This window comes from Ovis aries, chromosome 17 (assembly GCF_016772045.2).
Source record: "Ovis aries strain OAR_USU_Benz2616 breed Rambouillet chromosome 17, ARS-UI_Ramb_v3.0, whole genome shotgun sequence".
NCBI lineage: Eukaryota > Metazoa > Chordata > Mammalia > Artiodactyla > Bovidae > Ovis > Ovis aries.
The window spans coordinates 62,263,422-62,285,673 of record NC_056070.1 but is presented as its reverse complement, the minus strand read 5'-3'; the positions used below and the strand labels follow the sequence as shown (position 1 = coordinate 62,285,673).

At 40.3% G+C, this 22,252-nt stretch overlaps 2 protein-coding genes across 5 annotated transcripts in view; one reads left to right on the top strand and one right to left on the bottom strand.

The window, feature by feature from the left end:
• Positions 1-238: 238 nt before the first annotated feature.
• Positions 239-7,308, top strand: ERP29 (endoplasmic reticulum protein 29). Its single transcript, NM_001126354.1, is given in 3 exon segments — positions 239-376; positions 5,365-5,503; positions 6,806-7,308. Coding segments are annotated over 3 exon segments (780 nt in total).
• Positions 7,309-10,635: 3,327 nt separating this feature from the next.
• The window catches only part of NAA25 (N-alpha-acetyltransferase 25, NatB auxiliary subunit), a 65,325-nt gene continuing 53,708 nt past the window's right edge, over positions 10,636-22,252 (bottom strand). For 2 of the 4 annotated variants that reach the window (XM_004017405.6, XM_060401260.1), the window contains exons 21-24: positions 21,364-21,461; positions 20,103-20,213; positions 15,645-15,791; positions 10,636-13,600 (exon numbers count right to left, since the gene is read on the bottom strand). In XM_004017405.6, coding sequence (XP_004017454.1) covers positions 13,478-13,600; positions 15,645-15,791; positions 20,103-20,213; positions 21,364-21,461 — 479 coding nt within the window. In that variant the 3' untranslated portion in view covers positions 10,636-13,477. Of the gene's footprint in view, positions 13,863-14,378; positions 14,470-15,644; positions 15,792-20,102; positions 20,214-21,363; positions 21,462-22,252 lie in introns of all 4 variants that reach the window. The other 2 variants (XM_060401259.1, XM_060401261.1) reach the window with 2 other exon arrangements.

The following is a 22,252-nucleotide window of genomic DNA, read 5'->3' as shown; positions in this document are numbered from 1 at the left end:
CCCCTACGCGGCCCCGCCCTCTCACCCTCGACCTGCGCGGACTTCGCCGAGTGCGCACGCGCGGCAGCTCCATTTCCCCGCCCCTCGCGTGGCTCCTCCCTCTCAGCCTAGGCTGGCGTGTGCCTGGTGGGCTGTACACGTGCGCGCACCCGAGCCTGCCCGCCTAAACTTTGTGGTCCCTGGCTCGGCGTTTCCTCCACTGCAGCCTTCCCAGCACCTACTGCCAGAATCCGGCGTTATGGCTGCCGCCATTCCCCGCGCCGCTTCTCTCTCCCCATTATTTCCACTTCTCCTGTTCCTCCTCTCCGCTCCGCAAGACAGCAGTGGCCTGCACACCAAGGGCGCCCTTCCCCTGGATACAATCACTTTCTACAAGGTAAAGGGGCCGGGAATCTAGCGCGCAGGTGCAGCCAGACCGCCCAAGGGAGCGCGCACCCTTGAGGGGACGCAGGGGACTGACAGCTGGCAGGAGGTGGTCTGTGGCGACGGTCCGGGGACTTCCCACCGTCCTGTAGGACTGATGGACTCTGGGCCCAGACCGTATCCTGACCATAGAGCATACGATCTAGGGTCCCCAAACACGTTTGCAGTATTTGCATTTGCTTCCTCTTTTGCTAAAGTATTGCGGAGATGCAGCCTTCCAGTCGCCTAAGGGAAGAGGGCGGTGCCGGGCGAGATCCAATCCTTGAGTCCCAAGTTGGAGAACCGGAGGGCGGTGCGAGGCGGATGCCACCAAGCTCCAAGCGCAGCTTGTTAGCCTGCGTTTCAGCGCCTCTCTCGCGTTGGCTTCCATTGCAACCACTGTATAGATATTCTGCGTCTCCTTAAAAAGTGCAGGTTTTAAGAATAAGTTTCGTTTCGTCCACCCTGTAGTGAATGTCTTGGGCCTGGTGACAGATAAAATCGGGTCGAGACATGGAAGGATTTGCCTCTACCCCTGCCTCCATATTTACAGAATTGGGGTCTTGGCCTGGGTAAATGGACGTTAGGAATGTTGAAGGCTGAATGCAGTCCCTGTCCTCTAATTTTGCACCCACTGGCACCTTTTTCGAAGAAGGCGATGGCACCCCACTCCAGTACTGTTGCCTGGAAAATCCCATGGACGGAGGAGCCTGGGAGGCTGCAGTCCATGGGGTCGCTAAGAGTGGGACACAACTGAGTGACTTCACTTTCACTTTTCACTTTCATGCATTGGAGAAGGAAATGGCAACCCACTCCAGTGTTCTTGCCTGGAGAATCCCAGGGACGGGGGAGCCTGGTGGGCTGCCGTCTCTGGGGTCACACAGAGTCGGACACGACTGAAGCGACTTAGCAGCAGCAGGCACCTTTTTAATCTCGCCCATTGTGATGGGCAAGCTGAGTGTTGAGAGAGAGCCAGTCGTTTTATTTTCTTAACTTGTACCCATTGCTGGGAAGTGAAACCAAGAAGTGGAGCTCTAAATCTGTCTCAGTTGGTTGAACTCAGTATTTTTGAAAGGGTTCCCTGTTGTGGAGTTGGCACCTGTGGCTCTTTGAATGCAAAGTTTAAAAATTCAAAAGTGTAGGTATGACCAGTTGGTTGTCAGGCACACCCCCACAGCACCCTTTGCTTTGGGGGCCTTTCTTGGCAAAGGGAACCCACTACCACCCAAACATGGATATGGGATAACATCACAGACCAAATGTGACTTAGAGGGAAACTTCGCACTGTTAATGGTAGCAGTATTTCCTCATCTATTAGTGTATTTCCATCTTTATAGCTACCACCCTAGTCTAGGCTATATCTCAAGTAGTTTCCTCACTAGTCTGCAGATTTCCACTCTGGAGCCTCTCAGTCCACTCACACAGTAGCTGAATTCCTGCATGATCTGATCCCTGCTTCCCTCTCCTTTCCTCAAACCTTAACAATTCACCTCTTTGCCCCCTCTGCTTCAACCACACTTGCCGTGCTCTGTCCTCTGGCTATTCCTAGCTCCTTATTGCCTTAGGCCCTTGTACTTGCAGTTCTTTGTGACTAGAACATTCTTTGCTCAATCTTTGAAAGGTTGGTTGCTGCTCTTCATTCAGGCTTGGGTTAAATGTTATCTTTTCAAATTACCTCCACCCCCTCCATTCCAGGGGTTTTTTCTGATGGCTCACACAGGAAAAAATCTGCCTGCAGTGCAGGAAACCTGGGTTCCATCCTGGGTCGGGGAGATCCCCTGGAGAAGGGAATGGCTACCCACTCCAGTATTGCCTAGAGAATCCCCATGGACAGAGGGTCCTGGCAAGCTACAGTCCACAGGGTTTCAGAGTTGCACATGACTGAGTGATAAACGCTTTAGCTTTCTCAGATTTCCCCCTCGTGCAATCTGAAGTGCCAGTCACATTGCTCTGTTTGATTTCTCTGAACTCTCATCACTGTTTTGTTTTCTCTTGCCTAGTGTATCATCTCCCACACTAAAATATTATATACTTGTGAAGAACTACCTTGTCTCCTTGTTCACTGATCATCTGCACGACCTAACAGTTGACCTGTTACCTAGAAGATGCTCAGTAATAATGTGTTGACTGAACAAATGTTTTCTGCAGTCTGTTTCTAAATCTCACTCTCTTCCATCACTGTAGAACAAAAGGGGAGCTTCCTAGGGTTACTGTATCCAGGGGTCTTTCTATGATCTCCAGTGTTGTTTTTTGTTTGTTTCTTGCCCTTTACGACCACTAAAAGTAAGAGATCCTGTCTGTTTCCTTTACTTCTGTATTCACTTAGAGCAGTGCCTGGCAATGATAGGCTGTCAGTACCTTTTTGTTCAATGAATGAATGATGAATTCATCAATACATTGAAGAAACAAGGTGCCTAAGTGTAGGTTAATGTGGAACAGATACCTCAAGGATGAGGAAAGGAGAGAGATTTCTAAAGCAGTTCAAAGGTACAGATTGAATAAAAGAACAAGAAAAAATTAATCATCCAAATGTTTGCCATTCAAACAAGGACTTCCCTTGTGGCTCAGCTGGCCAAGAATCCACCTGCAATGCGGGAGACCTGGGTTCGATCCCTGGGTTGGGAAGATCCCCTGGAGAAGGGAAAGGCTACCCACTCCAGTATTCTGGCCTGGAGAATTCCATGGACTGTATATAGTCTATGGGGTTGCAAAGAGTCGGACATGACTTAGTGACTTTTACTTTGCCATTCAAAACCATTCTGTGATGGCTAAAAATGGTGAAAATAAAAGATGAAGTCCTCTCTATTCTATTTCAGTATTAAATCACTGTCTGATTATTAATCCTGGAGAAGGGAATGGCAACCCACTCCAGTATTCTTGTCTGGAAAATTCCATGGACAGAGGAGCCTGGTGAACTATAGTCCATGGGGTCACAGAGTCGGACACGACTGAGTGACCTAACACACACACACACACAGACATGATTATTAATATTATTCTATAATATAAATGGAACTCCCTTTGAAGGTAGGTTATCATGTGTTTTCGTAAAAAATTTTCTCCTTGGACATGTTGCATCTGCTACCAAAGCCTATCCTGGGTTTGTTCATTTATTAGATATTTTTGGAGTATCTGTCACATGCTAGGTGCTGTTGGGCACTAGGGATACAGCAGAAAACAGGTCAGAGAGGGTCCTTATTCTTATAAATGTATATTTTAGTGGAGAGGACTGACAACAAGCAAATAAGGATTTCAGAGTGATTAATGCAGTGAAGAAACTGGTGCATGGTGGCATGATAGAGTTTGATGGAAAGGAAGCAGAATTACCTGGTATGAGCGCAGGAGGCCTCTCTGTTTGGAGAGGACATTTGTACTCAGCTTTGATAACCATGGAAAGGCCCAGGGAAAGGGCACTCCAGCCAGTAGAGATAGCAAATGAAAAGGATCTGAGTAGAAATGTTTGTTGAAACTAAAATAAGGCCAGATGGGCCAGAGGGATGTGGTCTGATTTATATTTTTAAGTCTTCCCTGCTTGTTAGGCTCCAGAGCTCAGACTTCTGGGGATCAGTGACCATTTAAAGATTACCTGTTCTGGACCCTTCTCCCTCTTCCTTTGTGTCCCTGGGCACTGTTATATATTTTTTAAAACCAAATAGACATCAAAAAAAAAAAAAAGGAACACGGACTAACAAAAACTGGAATAGTGTCAGCTTGATTTAATTACAGCAGTGATTGCCTGTGTTGAAAAATTAACCAGCCATGATGACTTTGATTAGAAAAATAAAAGGTTGTAGGAGGGAAGGCAGTGCTACTGACCTGAGGGAGCTTATTAGATAAAAATCTGTGCATTGGGTAACACCATCAAAGTGAAGTTTTGCATTTCTTCGTTAAGTTAAACATAGAATTGCTATATGACCCTGCAATTCCACTCCTAGGTATGTTCCCAGAAGAGCTGAAAAGAGGTGTTCAGACAAAAGCCTGTACACAAGTGTTGATAACAACACTATTCACAAATAACCGTTAGGTGGAAACAACCCAAATATCCCTCAACTGATGAATGGATAAACAAAATATGATATATCCATACAATGGAATATTTATTTGGCCATAAAAAGGAATGAAATACTGATGCATGCTACAGCATGAATGAATCTTGAAAACATTATGCTAAGGGAAACAAGCCACACACAAAAGGTCACTTAGGAGGAGGACTGAGGAATGACGGCTTAATGGATATGTGGTTCCTTTTCAATGATGAAAATGGAAAATATTCTGGAAGTAGGTATTAGTGATGGTTGTGCAGCATAGTTAATGCAATAAATTCCACTGAATCGTACACTTTAAAATGGCAAATTTTATGTGATGTAAATTTTACAATTAAAATAAAAAATCTTGATCCTGACAGTTTAGATACTAGAGATCTAACATAACTGCTTGCGTTAACCAATCTAAACTGAATCTAACTGGTTCAGAGAGGGGACACTGTCCCAAGCCTAGCCTCTCAGCAACTTCCTGTGAACCCTGAAATTGCAGAGTTCAAACTCTGGACCTCTTCACCAGAGTGTCTTTCATGGTGCCAGCTCCTTTATAGATGGTTGGCTGGTTCCAGAAAGGCCCCCTGGGATGATGGGCGTGACAGGGGCTAACCTAGTGTGTGCTAACGGTAGGCTTCCTTAGTCTTACCAAAGGGCCACTGGAAGAGAAGGCCTTAGAACGTCTGTAGCATTGTTTATTGCAGACAGTTTGATTAGTGTGAGCAACTACTTAATGGGGTCCCCGGGACACAGCAAACATCATCAAATTGTTAAATGAATCAAGGGATGAGGGAACGAATGAATGAATGTTTGTGAGTTTGTCTCCTTTGTGGGCTTGGTTTCTACCCTGAAAGAGGTCCCTGGGGAAAGGGAATTAGTCCCAAAGGTCCTTGGGAACCCTCACTTGCTCAGCTCTATATGCCCTCAGGTCATTCCCAAAAGCAAGTTCGTCCTGGTGAAGTTTGACACCCAGTACCCCTATGGTGAGAAGCAGGATGAGTTCAAGCGTCTGGCTGAAAACTCAGCTTCCAGTGATGATCTCCTGGTGGCAGAGGTGGGGATCTCAGGTATGGATAAGTCTGGAATGACTGAGGAGGGCAGAGGGGGAAGAAACTAGGGGTTACTTCCCTATTTGTCAGAACACCCCAGCATCTTCTTGTCTGAGCCACACACATCTAGTGTAAATGGGGTCATTGCCCTTCAAGGAGTCTGGTACCCACGGCAGGCTTAGCTTGAGCAGATTCTATGACCACAGAAACTCAGCTCAAATGTTTACTGTGTGCCAGGCCACTGTGCCAAGTGTTTTACATGTATGTCATCCTTGTGGCAACTGTGAAAAGTTTTGTGATCCCCGAATGAAGAAACAGATGCTTAGAGAAACTTGCTCAAGATTATGAAGTGACAGACCTAGACTGGAACCCCACACTTCCTATACCACTACCCACTAACAGGTGGTCTTGGCGAGGTATAAGCAAGTAGCTGTCATCGTGTCAGCCCTTGGGGCTGCCACTGCCTGTTGGGAAAGACATAGCAAATAGTAACAGCTACCACGTCAGACTTTCCTGATGGCTCAGTGGTAAAGAATCCACCTGCCAACGGAGGAGACACAGGTTCGATCCCTGGGTCGGAAAGACGCCCTGAAGAAGGGAATGGCAACCCACTCCAGTATTCTTGCCTGGGCAATCCCTGGACAGAGGAGCCTAATGGGCTACAGTCCATGGGGTTGCAAAGGAGTCAGACACATCTGAGCAACCAAAACAACCACCACCACATATTAAACACTTAACTCTGCCAGGTTAAGTAGCACATATCCCCTTATTGGGTCCTCCCAAGAGCGTTCAAGTGTTAGGGGCCATGTTCATTACCTACCACACGTTCCCGTAATCCTTAAACACATGCAGCTCATTCCTGCCTCAGAGCTTTTGCACTTGCAGTCTTTTCTGCCTGAAACACTCTTCCCACATCTTGATATGTCTGGCTGCTGCGTTTTCAGGTCCATGAGTTCATGTCATCTTCACATGTCACCGTTTCATTTTTGTCATGGCACTAATCACTTACGTTCTTTTGTTTATTATCTCTTCTCACACTTTGAAGAGTGTAAGCTCTTGAGGTCAGGGAGTGTGGTACTCCCGAGCACTTAGAGGACAGTCCCTGGCACATAGTGACACGTATAATAAATATGCAGAATTCCCCCTTTTCAAATGAGGAAAATGAAGGTCAGAGAGGTAAAGGACTTGACTAATGCCCCGTGGTTAGGGAGTAGCAGAGGAGGAATTCTGACAGCCGGAATTCTCAGCTCGGGCCTCACAGCAACGTCCTGCCATGCCTTCCTCGGGGTCTTGTTCCTCATTTCTGGTTTCCATTCACAGATTATGGCGACAAGCTGAATATGGAGTTGAGTGAGAAATACAAGCTGGACAAAGAGAGCTACCCAGTCTTCTATCTCTTCCAGGATGGGGACTTTGAGAACCCAATCCTGTATAGTGGGGCAGTTAAGGTTGGAGCCATCCAGCGCTGGCTAAAGGGACATGGGATCTACCTAGGTATGCCTGGTTGCCTGCCTGCATATGACACCCTTGCTGGGGAGTTCATCAGGGCCTCTGGTGTGGAGGCCCGCCAGTCCCTCTTGAAGCAGGGGCAGGATAACCTCGCGAGTGTGAAGGAGACTGACAAGAAGTGGGCCGAGCAATACCTTAAGATCATGGGAAAGATCTTGGACCAAGGTGAAGATTTCCCAGCATCAGAGATGACCAGGATCACCAAGCTGATTGAGAAGAACAAGATGAGTGATGGGAAGAAAGAAGAACTCCAGAAGAGCTTAAACATTTTGACTGCCTTCCAGAAGAAGGGGGGTGAGAAGGAGGAGCTGTGAGAAGGCACTCCAGGGTTTGGTGGGGTGGGGAGGGGTAAGTTACCTTCTGGCTGTGAAACTCTCCTGGGGTATCAGGGAGTTGTAGGAAAAGTGGCATGAAACCTGAAATCTAAGCATGCGTGGACACTGACGCTGATGTGACTGGGCTTGGAACATCTCTGTAGCCGGTCGCGGATAGCTGGTGAACACTTGGATGGCTTGTGAAATTCCCCCTCAGAAGAAATCGGTGCTATAAAGAGGAGTATACTGCCCAGGTTCTTGAAAGGTATGGTTCTGATCCCAATTAAAGTTTCTGTGTTTTCCTTAAGTAGACCTGTAGCCATTTAGTTTTCTTTTACAAATTATGCTTTGGCCTGTGGCCTGCTTTTTCCTTGGAACTTATTTTTTTAAAGCTAAGGTGGTGTGGACTCTGCTCTACCAGGGTAACAGACTAACCTGGTAACACTGTGGAAACTAGGCTGAGCTCAAGACCTACCTTTAATTTCCTTTCCACAGGTGTTCAGATTCAGGTGGACTGATTGCAGCTGGTCGAATGCATTGTCCGTTTTCTGGTCCTTGAAGTTGAATAGCAGTAAATTCTTTCCCATACTCCGTAAGATACATACAGCAGATTCTTAGTTTTACCAGTATAGTCTGGTAAGTTTCTTTAAGAGTTGCATCTAGACAGCTAAATGATGTAACTCAGTTCAATTTGAACGTTTCTTTAGAAAGGGATTGTTGTCCATCTAAGTCACCTTGTCACTGCTGATTACTCAGTAACCACCAGCTTTTTAATAAGCAGAGTAGGAGAGCACTGTACTGACTTTCAAATCTCTTCTCAAGAGTGATGAGCAATTATCTGCAATAGTAAGCTTCATGTAGCATTCACACTTCCATACTTAACTATTGAAAATATCAAAGTGCAGCTTATAAAATGTCTAACTGCACCCACACAAAGAAATTTAAGTCGAGCAGAGTTGGCAAGTAAAACTTTAAATTCCTCCATTTCAGCCATATTGGGTATTTAAAACCACTTGGAACAAAAAATACAGCAAAACTCATGTGTTTAATTGGATGGAACAACAACAAAAGAAATCGCACAGCTTAGGCTAACAATTCAAACCAACTAGATAAAAGATGTTTAAGCCTAAACACCTGCCCATGGCCAGCATCGATACTCTCAATATTTGACAAAAGAATAACTTTATATATTAGGCCCAATAATTTCAGTATGTCCCCTACTCATTATTTCAGTTCTAACTGAAAAATCTGCAAGATCTTTTTCCATACTTCTCACTGGTAAACTTGTTGAGCTGTTCTAGTTTTTTCTCATCTACCTTAAACAGTCATTTCCATTCTTTGAAGTATTTGTTGTCTTATAGAAATTAGAGTAAGACAAATGACAGGTAGAGAAAGGACTCTCAAACTAAATTCAGTCCTCGAATATGGTCTCATTTCTCAATTGTAAGGGGAAAGACAGGAAAGTGGCAACCCACCCACGGGTATTTCATTGGATGGGTCCATGCCTTCTATCATTATAAGCCTAGGGTTTTGAGTTGAAGAAATGCGGGCTATTGGATGGCACTGGATTATCATACATCAAAGACTCTTTGCATAAATATTTTTCATTAAAGGTAGGCCGTGTTTCTCATTTAGAATCTGCAGTGATTTGTATATGCCACACAAAAATCTTCCCTAACATGTCCAATGGATTCCTTCCCTCTACTAATTAGCATATAATTTACTAATATTGTGTGGACAATAACTAGACTGTAATAAAGGCTATGGCTTCCTAGAATCAAATCCTACACAATTTTTAAGGGAATTTCCAGATAAACTGAAGCACAATGAGCCCCTGGAGCCAACATGAGTCCTGTTCTAAAGAACCTGCAAGTTATCTCAAATAGTGCCAAGGGTAATTTTACTAATAGTCCTTGGTAATTGGTGACACACACACACACACACACACACACACACACAGACACGAGGCATTAGAATTGCTTTAGGAAAGAATGGTTCTTCAATAGAGAACCTCTAAGACAGAATCAAGATGAAGAATGTGAGGTAGGTGGGTGGGCGGGGGCGGAGTGGGGGGGGAGAGACACTGATTTTTAGCTCATTTCATCAATGCTTAAGAGTTGGAATCTTACCCATCCCTTACCTTACTGCCTGGCCTTAGTAGCCTTATCTGCAATAACTGCTTTTCTCATCCATAAAACAGTACATTATCTAGAACCCACTTTTACTAGGTATGTGGAAGCTGAGGTTGCAAAAAACTACTATGCTCAAGCATAAACACAGGTACCCCACAAATAATTTTTATAAGCATTTGGCTCATGGTTGCTTACCCTCTGCTTGTTACTATGAAATACATGTCTGCATCGAGGCAGTGACAGCATCTCAAAAACAGGGAACATGAAAAAAATATAAACCTGAGTCCACCTTTTGAGGAACTCAAAAATGGCAGTGAGAAACAGCCAAGTGCCCACTTTTTGTTAAAGGGGAAAACAATGTTGAGGTGGCATTAATTCATAACTGAAGAAGCAAAAACTGACTTTTCCGGGGCTCAATTAAGGGCATTTAATATCACAGGACAGAAAGGAAACTAGAAAGAAAAACAGCTCTTCCCACTGTGTTGCATGTATGAATAAACGTTTGATCTCAGCCTGTACGTTCATATACTCTTGGATAAAAAACCCATGTAATCAGCCTGCCTGAAATCCTCCAGTAACTTCCCACTAAATTTAGAAATCTCATTGCTTCCCCAGGCTACAATTTCCTGATTGCCCTAATCCCATTCTACCTTCTATCTCAATCTGTACTCCTCTTCCACTCCTTTAAGTCCCAGGCACTTGAACCATTTTTCCCAGTCACTGGAACATGCTCAGCAGTCTCCTGCCTTTGACTTGTATTCCCTTTTCCAAGGCTGACTCTTCCTCATTCAGGTTAGATGGCACCATCTGAGAGGTCCTCTGGTGACCCTGCCTATCATATATCCTGACTTTTATTTTATTAGTCAGGAATTAATTACAAACTAATATTTACCTTTATTGTCTCTTCCCCCACTTCAGCCACTAACTAGGATACACAGTCTCATTTACCATTATATCAGCAGAGCCTAACATGGAATCTGGCACACAATAAATGCCCAATACATGCATAAATCTAATTAATGAATACTAAAGCGCAAGGTGCTATTAAACAAAAGGACTAGTGTGGCCTTGGAGTAATTTTAAATTCACAAGTATCATTTTTCTGAGGAATATAACAGTACAAAATTGAAATGAATTATACCATTTAAAAAGTTGTGGCTTCTAAGAACACGAACAAAAATGAACCAGGCAAACGTGCCAAACTGAAAGTGTTTTATATAAATTAACCCATCCAGTTTAAAGTAGATTTGCTATGCTTCACTTAATTCTGAAGAAGGAAGAATATATGCTTCCCACGTTAATAAATCAGAGCAAAAAAGTAGGAAGAGTTTCAATAACAAGGCTGTAGATACATTGAAACCCCTTTTTATATTAAAAGTTAAAATGAAAGACAAATCCAGATTGAACATAGTGACTGCAAAATATAATGCAATTTTGAACAATTAAAATTATGAAAATATACAAAATTGATGGGCAACACAACTAGGCATTTGTACATTTTCCATTATGTGGAGAACACTAAAAATTTCTCTACCTTTTATCCACATCAGATATATGATTTAAACCAAATGTTTGCTTTGGAGAGTCTTAACTTAGGATCTCAGTAGTATAAAAAGCAGTAATTTTTCAGTCTGTAAACAGTAGTCTTTTTTTTCCTCCTTTCCTTTTTTTTTAAATATCAATTTTCCACACAAAATAAAAACAAAAAACCCAAACAAAGTAAAAACAGCAGCAGCAGCAATGAGTTATTTGGGAATTCTCTTCAAATACCAATGACATACAATTGCTGGAGAGGGTGCTTTTTACTCATGTAAGAATATATATATATATATTTTTTTTAACTGTACACAATTTATAGTGCATGACAGTTTCCAAAAGAACAGATCAATAAAAGATATTGGCCATTTCTGCATAATTTCATTCTTTTTACAATTCTCTCAAAATGTAAGAGGTTGGATCTAATTGAAATGCTACATTTAGTAGGGAAATCAGTTAAGTAACAAAGAAGCATAACCCCAATGTAACATTGTTTGTCACTAAAACCAGTAGAGGACCCAGATGCCCCTAGGAAAGAAAATAGGTAGGCAGACCACTGGAGTCACACACTGTCCCTGAGGACCAAGGCCAGCTCACTGAGCACACATATTCTAGAATGATCATGGTCAGCTGATAGACTTGTTTCAAAGAGCATTTCTACTTCTATGCACAGTATTTTTGGATATTCAGAGAAACGTCATTTCAAGAACACATGCTATACACACATAGCCCCACCCCCCCATACACAAAGTTCCATCTAAATAGGCCATAGTTTTGTGAAATGTTATTAGATTTGGAATCAATTTTTAATTCATCTTGTTCAAAGCAGTTCTTTCCTTTTGGGATGGGGTATGACAGCTCTGGCTACCAATTAACATCAAATCTAGTTTTTTGAAATTACTGGATGGACTAAGATTTCCAACAAGTCTTATTTTGAAAAGGTAATTCAGTAATTTTCAAAACAGTTTCCTTGCAAGTTGAGACAGTTATCACCCTATCAAATTGTGAATCTAAAATCCAAATGATGGAAACAAAATGCAGTTGCTTTGCATAAAGAGATTTTCTAAGCTCTTTTTCTGGTTGCTTTTAAAAGAAAAAAGTATCACATTTCACTGGAGAAGTGAGTTGGAGAGAACTTGGAAGGCCTTCAAGACCAATCCTCCATTAGATACTTGAATTTCCTCATCAAATTCATTTCTTTGCTTTTTCAGAATTACTAACTTTAATGTTATTTGGATAACAAAGACCAAAGACTAAAGCACAGATTCCAACACAAAAAAATTACCAAAGCAATTGTATAAAATGTGTAACATTTTCAAGAGCAATGTTTACGTTTTCTGTCAGACCAACCTCTAAAGCTACAGTCTTGGGGAGCTCCAGGTGAACAAGGTTCAACACCATCCTGGTATAACTCAAGTTTGAAAAAAGTAAATGCAACCTCAAACCCAACTGATAATGTTTCTTTTGCCAGCCTAAAACTTAAAACCTAGATTAAATCCATATTAATATACATTCTTTCCTTTCTTCCTTCCCAAACCCCCCACTTAAAAAACACTAAGTATTAAATCTTTATTTTCAAGCATATATACACATGTATATATGCTTGAAAATATACGTATATATGTAAAAGCATATACATATATATATATATATCTCAAAACCAATGACACTGGTATTAGACTTGCCTGCATAAATTATGTACACCTCTCTTCTTTAAAACAGTGATTCCTGTCTTTCCCAAACAGACAAAAGATAGCAAGCTAGTCCTCAGCAGGCTTATAAGTGGTCTGCACTACTTTCCCCTCCAAACAGCTATAAGTTAACAGAAGCCTGTCAGATTTAACTCTTGCAGGAGCCAGGATGGGGATGTCTTGGCCACTGGCATTATTAAGCCAAAAAATGAGGGCCTGTTATCATCTGAGTGATGCCCTTCAGTGGCAGGTGCTTACGCCAAATTTAATTGGAAGCCCTTTGAGTACCTATCTTGGGTTTTGTGGGAGCTAAGCAGCTGGAAAGAGGGCCTGCTCCCAATCATGGTCCCCTTCTACTGGCTTCCTGCTTCCTAAGGCTCAAGGACCAGACCAAAACACCCACTGCTATAATGGTAGGGCCATTCAGCTGCTCTGAGTTCAATGCTTTATGCTTAATTTCTATTGCTGCTTTTATAGGACACCCCCAACCACCACCACCACCCACCAGATGTTTCTGGTGATAGAAAGGAAGAAGAAAAGTGGGGTTCTCTTGTGGCTGCCATATGCATATGAACATGTATAAAAAGTGGTCAAACCCAGACAAGGGTCCTGCTTCTGGTTTATATACAATAATTTAATCAGTTGTATACATTTAATACCTAAAAAATTAATTCACAATCAAAGTCCTTCATGCATTTTATGAGGAAGTTCTGGATTTAAAATGATGGTCAACCAGATGTAGTTTTTGCCTGGGAAGATGATGTCATTTTCTGTTGTAGAATCATCAGTGCCCGTGGTTCACACTAACTTTTAAATTTTTAGTTTCTTTGTCGTCTCAAGTCTTTTTTTCAGCAGCTCCCCAATTTCCAGAAGTGAGTGCAGATAACTGCTCTGCACTTTCCCTTGTACAGTCTTTGAAAATTTTCTCTCTTCCTACAAAGGAAATAAGAATGAGTGGTCCTGCTCAGAAAGCATTCCCCCAGATTATAGTTTTTCACATGTAAGTTAAAATTACCACTTAACTCCATCAGAAGCTCCATCACAATGGAGTGGGTCATTTTCAATTTCATTAAATGCAAAGATGGCTAATCTCATCACAGATGTCTGTTTCTCCATGTGACTTTTCACTAAGACCCTGTTGCTTAGCATTACTATTCTTTCAAGTAATCTTAGTCAAGTCAGAAAATTGAGATTTCTGATCAAGGAAAAAAGTTAGAAAAATAATTACTAAGCACTTTGGCCATAAAGTCACTACAATTTTCTGATGAGCTATACAAAGTAGAAAAACTGAGATTTCTTACTATTAGTCATCAGGAAACAAGAAAAAAGCAGAAATTTATTATTAATTTAGACATTATCATAGCTACTTTCTAAAGGCATCACATTTACCAGTATCATCTTTTTTAGTTATAATACTGACACACTTCCCTCCATTTTAATAAAGTCCACAGATTCCAGAGGCCAAACAACTAAAAAAGACCAAAGTTTTCCTAAGGCTGCTCAAATATGTGAGTTAAATATTTGCTGCTCATTTGACCTGTGGTAGACAGCACAAAAAATAAAGGGGATGGGTGGAGTGTTTAAATACGGAAGGAAGATTGGCTAAAAACTGTTAAACTTTATGTGAATTTGGCAGTATTTTAAAGCCCAAAAGAAACCAGATAAGCACACTTTATTACCCAAACATGCATTAAAAGGTATGTACACAAACCTATTTTATTCAGTACTACATAGTCTTTCTTTCCTCTTCGAATTTTTTTTTCCCACCATGTACAGATTTTACTTTTTGAAACAATGTAAGGCTTAAAAAGAGGGAAACAAAAATACTAAAAATTAATAATTCATCAATTAGTACCTCTAATGACCTATATTCATTCTGTATAGTCTATATTCATTCTAAAGTACATAGGAAAACAGCTGAATATACAGCTTAACTGGCTAAAACCAAACTTCTAGGCATCACTTGTCTGATTCCTTTAATCAATCTTTGGAAATGTTAAATGCTCTGAGCCCTTTCCCATAGTAAGCATTTATTCAAAGTTCTAATATGTTGTTTTTTACAAAAGAGGGGCTTACAATCTTTTAAAGTTGGTGTGCCAAGCAAGATTCCATTTATTCCCTTCCCTCCAAGGGCCTGGGTGGAGCTCTTGGGCTGGGATGGTGGCTGCCTCATATTACTAGGGGAGCTCAGTCATCAGCAGAGGCTCAAGTTAGACAAACTACTCAAGAAAATCATTCCCTTAAGATCAGAGTTACATCACTGGAACAACGATCTAGAAACAGGTGGCTCCACAACTGCCCTTCTGGCACCTTCCAAAATCCTAAACCTACTCCAGGCTGGTGCATGTTAACTCACCTGACACCATTTGTTTGTTCTATTAAATTTGTTTTTTAAAAAGAACCTACATTTTAAAAAGTGACTTTACAGGGATTTTCCTTGCAGAATTTTAAGAAACCAGCCTAAAAACAATGATCAGGAGAAAACTAATTCCTTTGATTCCATACTTCCTTATTGGCTGACTTGCTCTGACGTAACTAATACTGACACAATTATTTCTGATGTTCAGCATCTTTCCTTTTTTATGTGATGATTGCTGGGCTGGCCAAAGAAACCAGGCAATCCAGCAGCAGGAAAGTTCTCAGTCAAGGAGATTGTCCCTGATTTCTCAAAAGTATGTCTGGTTTCCTCTGGTGCTCAAAATAGGAACAATAATAATTCTACTCCTCAACAATCTGTCAGTAGTTTTCACAGTTAAACAACACCCCCCAAAAATGTATAACAGTGAAGAGTCAGGGATGAGGGGATGACAGGGAGAAGACCCCACCACCACAATAAAAAACTAGTGCCAGGGGCCTTCTAATCTCAAGTCCTACAAGGAGAGAATGGTGAACTGAAAACTAACTTGTCCCTGTGACAGAAGTGAGAACACTCGACTATCTCTATATAACTTACTGCTGATCAACTACAGTCTCTTACCAGCGAGAGAGAAGTGTCTTCTAAAATAAGTTCTTCAAGTTTAAGTGCAATTAGATGTGTTTCAAGTCCTTTAATATGATCCACAACATTGGAAATTAAAGTCTGAAGCCCAGTAACATAGTCTTGAAAACTGGTAAAAACAGGTGGCTAAAAAAAAAAAAAAATTTTTTTTAAGAAGTTGAAAGATTATCAAACATATTTCTTCAATGCTTATATCACATAATTATGTTAAGAGTCAATAGCTCAAAACACATCAATGCAAAAAATAGTACCACCACAATAGGAAAACCTTGGCCGAAGACAGAAACAGAAAATGTATCAAAGAAATCCCAGAGAGCTTCCCTGGTGGCATCGTGGATAAGAATGCGCGTGCCAATGCAGGGGACAAGGGTTCAATCCCTGCTCCAGGAAGATTCCACACGCCAAAGAGCACCTGGGCCCATGGCCACAGCCACTGAGCCTGTGCTCCAGGGCCCGCGGGGCACAACTGCTAGTCCACACGCCCTAGGGCTCACGCTTGGCAACGAGAGAAGCCACTGGCAATGAGAAGCCCATGGACTGCATTAGAGTGGTCCATGCTCACTGCTACTAGAGAAAGCCCATGCACAGCAGCGAAGACCCAGTGCGGCCATAAATAATAAATCTTTAAAAAAGGAAAAAAGGAAACAAAAAAAATCCCAGTAATGGTATAATTAAAAAAAAAAAAACAGACAAACACAAGAAACCCAGCCAATCAACTAGTAAAGCTAGCTTTTCACTCAGGAAGTTTTCTTTGAAGGTGCAACATCAACAGAATTCTTTTAACACCAATTGGCAGCGGGCAGGAGTATCAATGTTTGCCTATCGAATGGGTAAAGATATACCACACCATTGGAGAATGTAAAAACAGAAGAATAGGTATCTCTGGCTTTTTGAAAGTTCACTTCATGCCACTTAGCTTTTATGAAAGACCTACATTAGTACCTGTTTTTGCTAACCAAAAGAAATCCAAAGAAGATTTTCACTCTAACAGGAAGAAGGTGAAAAGCATTTGCAGCAAGCTATTATAGAAGTAGTGCACACCCTGAGCAACAAGAATAGCACTGGAACTATTATACTCAACATCAAGCCACCACAGCTCTGAACTCTGTAAGCATCTGTGCTTTATCTCAACCTGTTCTGTGTATCCCATTAGCAAGATGTGTCTTAAGGTAATTGCTTCTTTCCCTTATGCCACTTGGGCTTATGAAAGGTTTCAAAGGAATACTGTATCTTGGTAGCAGGGGAAACCTGTATACGTAGTAATTTCAGATATAAGAGATAGCCTAAGGAAATCATATTATAAATTCATCTTATATATTTGTCCATATTTTAATAGCAGTACTGTTTGTAATATTAAGAGAAAATTAGGACTTCCCTGGTGATAGAGTGGATAGGAAGCCACCTACCAATGCAGGGGACAAGGGTTCGATCCCTGATCCGGGAAGATTCCACATGCCATGAGCAACTAAGCCGGCAAGCCCCAATTACTGAAGTCCTTATGCCTAGAGCCTGTGCTCCACAACAAGAGAAGCTACTGCAATGAGAAGGCTGTGCACCGCAATGAAGAGTAGCCCCTGCCTGCTGCAACTAAAAGCTGGAGCACAGCAAGGAAGAGCCAGCGCAACCAAAAATAATTTTTTAAAAATAAAACAATAAAAGAAAATTAGAACCAACTAAACACCCAACATTGAGAATAAGTTATGGTATATGAATAAAACAGGATGGCACATAAGCATTAAAAGTAATGAGATACATCTATATTTGCTGAAATGAAAAGATGTCCAAGATACCTTATTAAGTGAAAACAAAACAAATAGCCAAGTTCAGAACTTTTGATAGAAAGTTCTATAGAAAGTTTCTATATTTCTGGCTTGTATGTAGTGGCTATCACTGTTGAGTGGGAAAATGGGTGATCTTCTCTTTATTCATATCTTTAGGTTACTTTGACAGAAAAAAGAAGGCTATCCTCATTTTTGGAAATTAGAAAAGCAATATCTACAAAAACTCGCACAAAATCCAAATAACAAAAGCTATTTTGACAAGTACTAGGAGTGCAGGTTTTCTGCAGAAGAGAAAGTAACAGAGCAACTCTGGTCTATACTTTCAAACTCTGCACTCATGATCTGTTAAAATTATCTTGAACAATGAAGGAGAGAAGTAAATAAATGGTAATACCCAGGACAAGTGTCAAATCTAAAGAATTCCTGAATTGTTACTGAACTGTGCAGGAAATTAATATTACTAATAAAACCATCAAAATTTTCAAATGACAATGGTTACTATATTGCTACAATGAACAAAAATCTCCCATTAATGAATAGCATGCCATTGCAGACTATATCCTGAACATCTTTCCTTATGAAAAGAATACAAATTATGTTAATGTTTCACACATTCAAAAGTTAACCAATTAAGATGGGAGGAAACTCCAAAGTTGAATACAAACAGAAATACATGAATCTCATCTACATCCCATTAATAACATAATCCGAGTTTTAAACTCTAGTGCTTTTATAGAGTACCTCAACTACTACATTCACTGAACATATTCTAAGGACAAAAAAGAACTGCAAAAATTTGAACTTCAGTGGGTTTGTTACTGGAACTGGTAATGGAACCAATGTACTATTTCCAAAACTATTTACAGTGTTTACTGTAAAACAGCAAATGAATAAATATATTGATCCTGTTGGGAACTGTTGTTCTCACTCTGAAAAGAAAGCTACAAATATGGAATGAGAGAAGGAATGGAAGGAAGAGGACTGTGATATTGGACTACAGCTGGAGGTTATCAGTAAGAATTAATTATTTAAAACTATGTGTGTATGTATCTAAATAAATTTCCTGTCTCTCTTCACTGACATTAACTAGAAGCAATAAAACCCCAATAGCAATTAATGCATCTAACAACTAGATCTTAGTATTCTGAATAGCTATTCCCCATAAAGGAACCAGGGCTCAATGGAAAAAACGTATGATTTCATTTCAATGGCTGAGTACAAAGTGCTTAGAACATTTTGTGGTTTCAGAAAGTAAGGGCTCAAAAACCAATGAGGACGAGTTCAAGGACAGGAACCAGCCTAAAGTGGCTCCCATTAGCCAAATGTGGGCATCCAAAAGAAAATGATGACAACGGCTTATAAGGCAAATTTTAAAAAGAATGAGTACACAGTGATACTAAAATAGACAGTTGATATTAAAAATATACAACTCTATTTTACAGAATGCCAGATAATAAATTATTAATGGTTAGTAACATTTTTTAAAAATTACCATTCTGGAACCATCAAAGTAATAAATGACTCATGCAAGTCACACTAATAATGAATGTTAAATGTAGTGGGTGAAAAGCTCTGGGGAACAAGACACTCACAGTCTCAATTCACAGATTAATTACAGAGAGGAAAGACATAGTCATAATAAAGAAATCTGGCAGATACTTCCTTTATCAAATAATTAAATCTGAAATTATCAATAATGGGACATAACATTAGTGCCTCCTGATTTAACTGCTAAAATGGACACAGCATCTAAATCTAATGAAACAATTAACCAAATCCAGATTGTGAGAGGAGAAGGCAGTGGCACCCTACTCCAGTACTCTTGCCTGGAAAATCCCATGGACGGAGGAGCCTGGTGGGCTGCAGTCCATGCGGTCGCTAAGAGTCGGACACGACTGAGCGACTTCACTTTCACTTTTCACTTTCATGCATTGGAGAAGAAAATGGCAACCCATTCCAGTGTTCTTGCCTGGAGAATCCCAGGGATGGGGGAGCCTGGTGGGCTGCCGTCTGTGGGGTTGCAAAGAGTCGGACACGACTGAAGCGACTTAGCAGCAGCAGCAGCAGATTGTGGTATATTCTACCAAAAATCTAGCTAGACTCTTCAATGACAAAGACAAACATAAAAAGCTAAGGAAGTACTTTCAATGAAAGAAGAGAACAGTCAAATGACAACTAAAAGCTGTGTCAAATCCTTAGTAAAATTCTAGGATTCTGAAAAAGACTATAAAAGTCATAACTGAGATAACAGGGGAAAGGTTAATGTGAACATATTATTGTATCAATATTAAATATCTTGGGTGTGAAAATGTCTTGAGTACCGTGGTTTTGTAGGAGACTCTTTCTTTTACCCTGGTGAGTTAAATATCACAAAGTCTATACTTTCAAATGGTTTAACAAATGGGGGTGGGGGATGTTAGAAAAGAGAAAGGGCAAGAGAGAAATGTGACAACCATTAATAAGTGGTGAATCTAGGTATGGATGTTTGGGTGTCATTATAGTAGTCTTTCAGTTTTTCTGTATTAATTTTTTTTTAAGCTGGGGAGAGAAAATGAATGCATATAAGATCCTAAGATCCTTTACAAAATGCAGGAAAAGAGTGGAAAAAAAAAGCAGCATGCAGCCAAATTGTTACTTGTGTTTTCTCTGTTATTACCATGATGATACTAGTTTCTTTTTTCTTCTTCTTTTTTTTCTGTAAATTTAATTTGTATGGTCGCAGGACACTCTCACAGTAACTGGACACCCAAAGGATAATAGAAATAGTCTGAAAGAAGAAAAATTGCAAATTCATCAATAAGGATTACACTCAAGATACCTATCAGGAACAAAGACTATGGACTAAACCAATTCTATGCAAACAGCTCCTCTTTGTAAATCCCTTCAATTTCTCTTATAACTCTCCACTCTAATTCTACAGTCACCACATTGATCCACATCTTCTTCATCTCCTCCTCAGAATACTGCCTTTACTCTTCTCCTCACTCTCCCAGCTCTAAACTAATCCTCTACTCAGTCCAATATTCTTTCATCTCCTTGCAGGAAATAGGGATCTATTAACATCCTTTTCACTGAAAAGTCCAAATTTAGGCATGGAATCCAAAGGTTCCATACAGTATGCCTCTCCGCGCCCACTTCTCTATCCAGATAAGACACTGGTGCAAACCTCATGTGCAAACCTTAACTTATGTACGAAGAATTCTCCCCGAGTTGGTCAGCACCCATTCTCCTTTGTATTAAGTTAGGAGTTTACAGTATATTCATGTACATATATATACACACACACACACACACAGACACATACACAAGTATTTCTCATTCACTCATATTATCTCTTACACACTTGAAATGTGCCAGTCACCAAAATAGAGAACAAAGTCCTCAGGAAGCTTACAGACTAATAGAAAAAGAAAGTAATTAAACGTGTGACAAAAGGAAAAAAGATACTGGACTATGAGTATTTGTGGTCCTCCTCTTTTTCTCTCTGGCTAAAAAGAGTTTTGCTACATCAGCTCCTGGATTCTCCTTCATAATGCAGAATCTTAGCAACTAGTGAAGAGCAGCAACAAATGTAAAAAGCAAATTAAAAATTTAACAAGAATTAACTTAAACTACATAATAGTTGAGTCAAAAAAGAGGATGAACAGAATAGAGCTAGATTTAGAGTGAATCTGAGGATTCTCTAGAGATTTGTAAAGCAAATTTCAGAGTCTTACCCTAGCAGTATAAATTAAATTCTCCTGATATCTTTGGAAAGATTTAGTTCAGAAAATTGAAATTGCTTTTCAATTAACAAAAGGTGGTGATGATGGGTTAAATTATAGGTATAAGGTGCCTATTACCTGTTCATTTTTGAAAATTAATCCTCCACACAATCAAGGAAAACTGAGTTTTTTAGGATGAAAGCAAAAACATACCTCAACCAAGAAGACTAGATTTTCTAAAAGAGTAGGATGTGTTTTCAAGTTACCGTCTTTAACTTCTAAGAGGTCACCTTTACATTTACTGAAGACATCTGAAAAAGGAAAAATATTTTATGGTTTTATTCAGCTTTTGTTTCAGTGTTATTTTGTACAATCGAGTCAAGAATAAGCAGATATAAAGACTTAATACACAAAGCTCCCCCTCCCCAATGAACCAAACACTAAAGAATATCTGTTTTAAGCTCTTTAAAAAGTCTCATGACTACAGCTCTACTATCTTCAAAAGATAAAAGGTAGACTTATAAATTATACTCTAGGGTCTAAACACCAGCTATGTCTTTCCATATACAGGGCACTCACATAAAAGTAAGAATTCAAGTGGGTGATTTAAAGAATTTGTGTCATTATAGACAGAAAGACTAATGTGCATGGTAGAAATGCACCTTCATAACAAATTTCATGTTTTACTCTCATAATCTTGATCATCTTTTAATTTTCAGCTTCATTCGAGCAACAAAATAAAAAACTATTTAGGCTCTGAAAAAGAAGGGCCCTTTCTAAATTTAAAATGCACAATAACCTATAATGGAAAATAATCTCAAGCTGTACACATGAAACTAACACAGTGCTATAAATCAGCTATAATGAAATAATACTTTTTAAAAGTATTTAAGAGAGCTAAAAGAAACACATATGTATTTACTCAGTTGCTTAGCTTTGCAACCCCATGGGGTGTAGCCCCCCAGCCTCCTCTGTTCATGCGATTTTCCAGGCTACTGGACTGGATCGCCATTTCCTTCTCCAGCAGATCTTCTGGACCCAAGGATTGAATCCATGTCTCCTGGGTCACCTGCCTGGCCTGCAGGTGGATTCTTATACCACT